This window comes from Carassius auratus, unplaced genomic scaffold (genome assembly GCF_003368295.1).
Source record: "Carassius auratus strain Wakin unplaced genomic scaffold, ASM336829v1 scaf_tig00016634, whole genome shotgun sequence".
Lineage (NCBI taxonomy): Eukaryota > Metazoa > Chordata > Actinopteri > Cypriniformes > Cyprinidae > Carassius > Carassius auratus.
The window spans coordinates 72828-80944 of record NW_020524697.1 but is presented as its reverse complement, the minus strand read 5'-3'; the positions used below and the strand labels follow the sequence as shown (position 1 = coordinate 80944).

Genomic DNA, 8117 nt, shown 5'->3' with positions numbered 1-8117 from the left:
TAATGGCCTACTTACTGAAAAAATATAGCAAGGATTCTGAAAACAAAGAAAATCACTGCATTCGCTTCGGTGCATCAGCGATAGATGTTCGCTGCGGTATTATTGGAAGCGGTCCGGCTTTGTCGCGCAGTTTGCTCTTGCTGCAAACTCTCCTGTTTCAGGCTGGTTTCAGGTGATGCTGTTTGATCCCTTCCAGTCTCCGTACATTTATGTGTTATGAACGTCATCTGGTCGAACGGGACCTAGAAAACTTTACTTGCTTGGAACCTGGATGAAATTTTTGGTTTTCCCCCCTCAATTTCCAGTCGGATTTACTCTGTGAGTCTTACACATGGATCAGAAATGGAGCATCGCCGATGTGCAGCGTGTTGAACTCAGACTTTTCTGGACAGCATGTGAGCTTGCACAAATATAATTAAATCAGATAGGAGAGGACATGGACGAACGAGAAGGTGAGGATTGTGCGAACGATATTCACGCTTCTTCCAGTAAATGTTCACTTGAACTCCTTTCAAACTTACCAAGTACTTTATGTTAAGGCTGTCACAGTCCATAGAACGAAAGTTAGTTACTCAATTGTTTTCAAAAACAGATGCAACAGAAACAAACATGTAGGAATGTGTTTTCTCGAATGCTTGTTTTGTTAGTTTTTTTGGGTTTGTATATTGAAGTTTGTCGTTAAACAGTTAAATGTCTACATTTGAATATGTAATTCAAAAATATTTAAAGGGTTCCTTTTAATAATCTTTTTTTTCTTCGTATTTTAAATAACGCTATACTTTTCATCTCACAAGTAAATAAACAGATGAAAATGGATCCCAGCTGTTTTTCATTACAGAAAGATGTTAAAGCAAATAAAAATCGATTGGAAAAAATCCATTGCATTTATATGAGGTTTTAATGGTAAAAAATCTCATAATTTGTATAAATATAAAAACTGCAGCAGTCGCGAGAATAACGTTAGATAGAGATTACATAACTTAAACTTCGTGCTCAAAATGTTCCACGTCGAATTGAAAGTTAAATATCTGGGGTTTCCTATGTAAACAAACATGATCTGTGTATGAGCTGCCAGTTCTGAACGTTCCTCTGATATTTGATTGACAGATGTGACGGAGCGCGCGTGCACAGGCTGTGGCGGGAGGATTCAGGACGCGTTTCATGTGAAGGTTCTTCAAGACGCCTGGCACAACTCATGCTTTCAGTGGGTCTTAACTTGATTTCTCCTTAAACTGCGGAATGGGACGAAGTAAACAAAATGTGTTTGGTTGCTTTTCTGGGAATTGCTTAAGTTTTTTTTTAAATATTCCCCCAGCTGAAGTGGTTTGCTGATCTTAATCTCCAGCTTTGTCTGTTGGCTAGTAAGTGGAATTTAATGGGGGGCATGGGGGCCCATCAGGACTGCTTATGCATAGGGCCTGGGATTTTGTGCAACGCCCCTGCCTGCATGGACAGCCTAAGTGGATACTCCACCCCAAAATGAAAATGCAGTCATTAATCACTTACCCCCATGTCGTTCCAAACTCGTAAAATCTTCGTTCATCTTCGGAACACAATTTAAGATATTTTGGATGATATTTTGGAGGCTTGTGACTGTCCCATTAACAAGGTCCAGAAAGTATGAAAGACATTGTCAGAATAGACCATCTGCCATCAGTGGTTCAACTGTAACATCATGAAAGCGAATAGAAAATACAAATATATATATATATGCAAAGAAAACAAAAATAACAACTTTATTCAACAACAACTCTGTCTCTCCGCATCATCATAGTGCCATTCTGGAGAACTTGTTTTGGAGAACATGACAGATGAACATGGCATTCAGTGGATATTCTCCAAAATGGAGCTTCAGTGATGCAGAGACGCATAGGAGACAAATTGTTGAATAAAGTCATTATTTTTGTTTTCTTCATGCATAAAAAGCATTATTGTCGCTTTGTAATGATACAGTTCAACCACTGAGGGGAGATGGACTATTCTGACGACATCTTTCATACTTTTCTGGACCTTGACAGTGTAATTTACTTAATTAGTTAATGGGACAGTCACAAGCCTCCCATAGACGGGGAAAGCTTTTACTTTTTTAAGGTTTGGAATGACATGGGGTAAGTGATTAATGAAAAAAAGTATGTTGTGGTGGAGTATCCCTTTAAACTTAAGATTCTTAGCCAGCGTATCGTTTTATTTATCAAACTAAGTACACAACTATACAGAATTACTAAGAGATGAGGGTGGCTCAGTTGACCAGCCACCGAGACAAAGAAGAATGCATTTCTTTCCCTTTCAAAAGAAAATATGGCAGACTATTGCATTCAATGAAAGCTTTGTTTTCTTTCACACCTACATGTAGGGATTATGGGCTACTTAGTTCAATGTTTGTCAGCAACTACTAGGAACTCTAGAACCTTCATGTAGGGGCTTGAGTGTTATGTTTATTTAAATATAAGAGATAAATGTTTGTTTGTGTAATTAAAAACAAACAGTGAAATTATGAAAAGTGGTAATGGGACCAAGAAATGGCTAAAGGTATCCACGCTTTTTCCAGCTCTCTTCCAGCTAATCAGTGATTAAAGGGTTAGTTCACCCAAAAATACAAATTATTTCATTAATTACTCACCCTCATGTCCTTCCAAACCCATAATGTCTTCGTTCAACTTCAGAACCCATATTAAGGTATTTTTGATGAAATTTGAGCGCTTTGTGACCCTGCATTGACACAAAATGTATTCTCATAGCTTTATAAGATTATGGTTTGACCACCGATGTCACATGGACTATTTTATTGATGTCCTTACTACTTTTCTGGGCCATAAAATGTTTCAGTGGCATTGCTGACTATGCAGTTTCCATCAAAAATATCTTAATTTTCGTTCCGAAGATGAACGAATGTCTTACAGGTTTGGAACGACATGAGGGTGAGTAATTAGGAACAGAATTTTCATTTTTGGGTGAACCTTTCCTTTAACTATCAAATGGCATGTGCCAGTGTAAAGGTCTTTTTTTAAAAGACAGGTTAATGTGTCATCAAAATAGTTGCACCCCTAGTTAAAAAACTGCCTGCCAGAGTCGTTACTGTCAGTATTTCTAAATGTAGCTCCAAATTGCTCTTGGTTTTTTATTGTTGAATGAAGGACCTCATTTAACATAACTGACCTCAGGAAGCTATTTATAAGTACTATTCTTATCAGTAGTTCGTCAAACTTTTTTTTACATATTGTTCTTTATTAAGCGTTTCAATGAATTAAAGTAGAAGCTTTTTGACTATTGACTTCAGCTGGTCAGACCTTTAGACTTCTTTCTACTGTTTATTATTTGATTGATATTTTAATTGACTGTTTATCCTTCTGTGAAATCCCTCTTATATTATGGCAGACATTCCCTACTTACCTGTAAGTGTTTTGTGGCACTGAAGGTAGGATCTCCTCTCTGGTTAGCTGTCACATTCCCAGACATCGGCTCATAGCTCTTGCAGACAAATACAAGACTATATTTTTTTCCCCTTTCTGTAAAGCTGTTTTTTGTCAAATGTCCAACTAATGCCCCTTTTGTGATTGGAGGGACAAAGAGAACTTGTATGCTTTAATGACTGTTCTAACTATAACTATATATAACTATAGGAGGGGCTGGAATTTCCTCTGAATGCGTCTTGGATTTGAATTTTCTTTTTAACTTGCATTTGCTAGTGATTAAAATGCAATTTTTTGTTTGAAGTTTTATAGGCCTGGTTTCACGGGCAGGGCTTAGACTAAGTCAGGAATAGACTATAGTTCATTTAAGACATTTAAGTAATTTTTATAAATATGACTTAGGAAAAAAAAACATTACCGTGTATCTTGAGGCAAAACAATGGTATTGTCATTTTATGATCATGATGCATTCTTCTTATATCAGTTGAAACAGCTCAGACTTGCTTTTAGTCTGGGACTTGTCTTTGAAACTAGGGGATAGTGTTATAGCCAAAGTGTTTAATACCATCTTTACTGTGATCCCATTTTTTTTGTTGTTTATTGCTGTTATTTTCTGTTAACTTCCTTAATTAAATTATATTTATTTGAAAGTACATTCGGATAGCAATGATTTTTAATTATAGTATGAACTGAGTTTAGTTACCTTTTTGAGTCCATTATGGCTGTTTTGACCATAATCACATCTGCCATCTTTAAACACTAGGACTTATTAGGTATTTGGAATCCTAGTTGATTATTTGGATAGGACATTATTATGTCTGCTCCCTTTATTTATTTTGATCCTGATCATTTGGTACTGTGAGCTAACAAACACGACAGGGAACACGCAGGGTTTAGAAGATCCGAATACCAGTCGTGAGCACCAGAATGTTTCTTTGTTAATGTGAATGCTATAGTGGAATGAAGGAAGTAAAGGAGTGTTTGTTCTTTATCTGTACTGTTTGTCTTTGAGTGTTCAAGGTTTGAATAATTTCTTTTATTTCACCTGAAGCCTCTTGTTTTTCCTCTGGGTGTAAGCTGGAACAGGAAAGAGAACAGGTGTTGACTCTTCCAAGCAGAACTAAGACAAAAGCTGAGTCCGAAACCGCTCACTCATTCACTAATTCCTATAAAGTGTGTGGCAGTTGAGTGCACTATATCAGAAAAGGGTTAACAGATTCAGATGGCGACGTAGGCTATACTCTTCGCATGAGACTTGGAGCTGTTGCAAAAACATAGTCATAGGCCTATGTACTTTATTTTAGAAAATAATATTAATAGCAATAACACTCACTCAAAATGACTTAATATTGTAATCATACATACCTTCACGTGAGCTTGTCATTTCATTGATGCTATATTAATTTGTTTTGTAATGCTTTTATATTCATAATCATTAAATGCTATTAAAACACTGAGAACAAAAATAAACACACATTAACACGTATTTTTTGGTATCTTGACCATAGACTGTATAAAAACACGGACGGATTTTCTCAATCAAACTCACTCGCTCCCACTCTCGCTTCCAGCTCGCCGGGTCTCCACATTGGATTGTAGGCAAGCTTCAGCAAATGTACATCGGTTGTGCACTCGAAATCAGAATACATTGTGGGTAAAAAGTAGTGGACGAATGTAGGGAATGAAGTCGTTCACTCAGAATTCTGACAGCATAAAAAAAATGGCTGACACCCGATATAGTGCATTATATAGTGGACAGGGAGCAGTTTCAGACACAGCTAAAGAGTTCTCGAGATACTTGGTCATTGAAATAGGTATTACAGAGGTTCAGTGTGAGAGTTCTTTACAATGGAAGTACTCCCAAGTCATTGTGAGAATTATTTAAATGTTCCAATAAAAATCATTTTTATATGTATTTTCATATGTATTTTAGAGGCTTCATTCTCTGCAATAATAATTTAAATGGTACAGAGTTTGAAAATAAAGGGATTCACAATATATTGGTTATTTGTTATTTGTGTCTTTGTGTGTGTATATGTATATACAGGTGCATCTCAATAAATTAGTTTCTGTTAAATTTGAGCCAAAATCATCACAATTTAATGAACCAAAGAATTAAACTACTTCAATCTTTGTGCATTGGATTTATTTAATTGTTTCACAATTTGAGTTTAATTTTTCGAAAGAAATGAACTTTTCCATGACATTCTAATTTGAGATGCACCTGTTTACATATAAAAGGAATATGAAGACCTGCACAAATAAAATTAATACCAAATGAGTGGGGTAGGGCAATGTCTATAGTAACATATTAAACTGTAAAATAAAATTATTTACAGTTCAGATAAAAGTTTTCACAAAAATACAGTTTTATAAAATTATAGACTTCACATTTCCTTTAAACTATTATCTCTATAGATGGATAGTTAGTTACAGATATATAATATATTGGAATAATTTAGATTAACTATATCAAGAGGGTTATCAATGGGTATGTTATAGGCTTAGGAGTGGTTAGGACAATAATTACTTAATAATATAGAGAATTGAATAGCAAGTGCTATGAAAATGTATGAACTGCTAATACAAACCCGATTCCAAAGAAGTTGGGACACTGTACAAATTGTGAGTAAAAAAAGAAATGGAATAATTTACAAATCCCACAAAATTATATTTTATTCACAATAGAATTTAGATAACATATAAAATGCTTAAAATTAGACATTTTGAAATGTCATGCCAAATATTGGCTCATTTTGGATTTCATGAGAGCTACACATTCCAAAAAAGTTGGCACAGGTAGCAATAAGAGGCTGGAAAAGTTAAATGTACATATAAGGAACAGTTGGCGGGCCAATTTACAACTTATTAGGTCACTTGGCAACATGATTGGGTATAAAAAGAGCCTCTCAGAGTGGCAGTGTGTCTCAGAAGTCAAGATGGGCAGAGGATCACCAATTCCCCCAATACTGCAGCGAAAAATAGTGGAGCAATATCAGAAAGGAGTTTCTCAGAGAAAAATTGCAAAGAGTTTAATCTACAGTGCATAATATCATCCAAAGATTCAGAGAATCTGGAACAATCTCTGTGCATAAGGGTCAAGGCCAGAAAACATACTGGATGCCCATGATCTTCGGGCCCTTCGAGGCGACACTGCATCACATACAGGAATGATACTGTAATGGAAATCACAACATGAGATCAGGAATACTTCCAGAAAACATTGTCAGTGAACACAATCCACCGTGCCATTCACCGTTGCCAGCTAAAACTCTATAGGTCAAAAAAGAAGCCATATCTAAAAATGGGCCATGGCTCATTTAAAATGGCCTGTGGCAAAGTGGAAAACTGTTCTATGGTCAGAAGAATCTAAATTTGAAGTTCTTTTTGAAAAACTGGGACACCATGTCATCCGAACTAAAGAGGACAAGGACAAGCCAAGTTGTTATCAGCGCTCAGTTCAGAAGCCTGCCATCTCTGATGGTATGAGTTTGCATGAGTGTGTGTGGCATGGGCAGCTTACACATCTGGAAAGGCACCATCAATGCTGAAAGGTATATCCAAGTTTTAGAACAACATATGCTCCCATCCAGACGTCATCTCTTTCAGGGAAGACCTTGCATTTTCCAACATGACAATGCCAGACCACATACTGCATCAATTACAACAGCATAGCTGCGTAGAAGAATGATCCGGGTATTGAAATAGCCAGCCTGCAGTCCAGATCTTTCACCCATAGAAAACATTTGGCACATCATAAAGAGGAAGATGCGACAAAGAAGACCTAACACAGTCGAGCAACTAGAAGCCTGTATTAGACAAGAATGGGACAACAATCTTATACCTAAACTTGTCAGTCCCCCGACATTTGCAGACGGTTATAAAAAGAAGAGGGGATGCCACACAGTGGTAAACATGGCCTTGTCCCAACTTTTTTTAGATGTGTTGATGCCATTAAATTTAAAATCAACTTATTTTTCCCTTAAAATGATCAGTTTAAACATTTGATATGTCATCTATGTTGTATTCTAAGAATATAATAAGATTATAATAAGAAAAAAAAATATAGGGCCTGAAACTGCAGCCTCCAGTATTGCAGGAATACCCTACTCCAATAAAACAGGCTAATTGAAAATGCACATTCATTCTCTGCCAGCAGAAGGTGCTTTTAGAATGGCAGAAATATAACAGTTTCCCCGGTAACGGCAGAACACAAAGCAGCACTCTGAAACATGCAGCGCTGGTGTTTATTTAATGAAATCATAGCCTTTTGAGGTTTAATCATCAATTTAAGCCATAGCAAAATTCTGGTCTTTCCGTCTCCCAAGATTCAAGACCTCTTGAAATCATTATTAAGACTTTCTTGTACAATTTATGGCTTTCAATTTGATACAACTAAATTTAAGACTTTTTAAGGACCCACGAAAACCCTGCATTATAATTTAAAATAACCTACTATTTTTATATATTTTGAAATGTCACATCATCCATTAGAAATTATTTAAATACGCCGATTTGATGCTTTTTTTTTTTTTCAAATTATGTTTGCCATGACAGTTTACATTACAATGTTGCAATGCCTAAATTTACCATTTAGATTGCAACAAAAAAAAAATCATTGGTATTCTCCATTTAGAACACGCCATGTTTTGAAATTAGTGACCGAAATGTACCAGTCGCATCTGGTGCACAGGTGAAAGTTTATGT

The 8117-nt window shown here is 36.0% G+C and overlaps 1 protein-coding gene and 1 long non-coding RNA gene across 2 annotated transcripts in view; one reads left to right on the top strand and one right to left on the bottom strand.

Moving 5' to 3' along the window:
• Positions 1-397: 397 nt before the first annotated feature.
• LOC113075265 (LIM domain kinase 2-like) overlaps positions 398-8117 on the top strand; it is a 26729-nt gene continuing 19009 nt past the window's right edge. The window contains exons 1-2 of the mRNA XM_026247960.1: positions 398-452; positions 1108-1204. Of these exons, the coding sequence (XP_026103745.1) occupies positions 437-452; positions 1108-1204 (113 nt within the window). The 5' untranslated portion in view covers positions 398-436. The remainder of the gene's footprint in view (positions 453-1107; positions 1205-8117) is intronic.
• LOC113075267 (uncharacterized) overlaps positions 3198-8117 on the bottom strand; it is a 25462-nt gene continuing 20542 nt past the window's right edge. The window contains exon 3 of the long non-coding RNA XR_003280904.1: positions 3198-3468. This is a non-coding gene — a long non-coding RNA (uncharacterized LOC113075267). The remainder of the gene's footprint in view (positions 3469-8117) is intronic.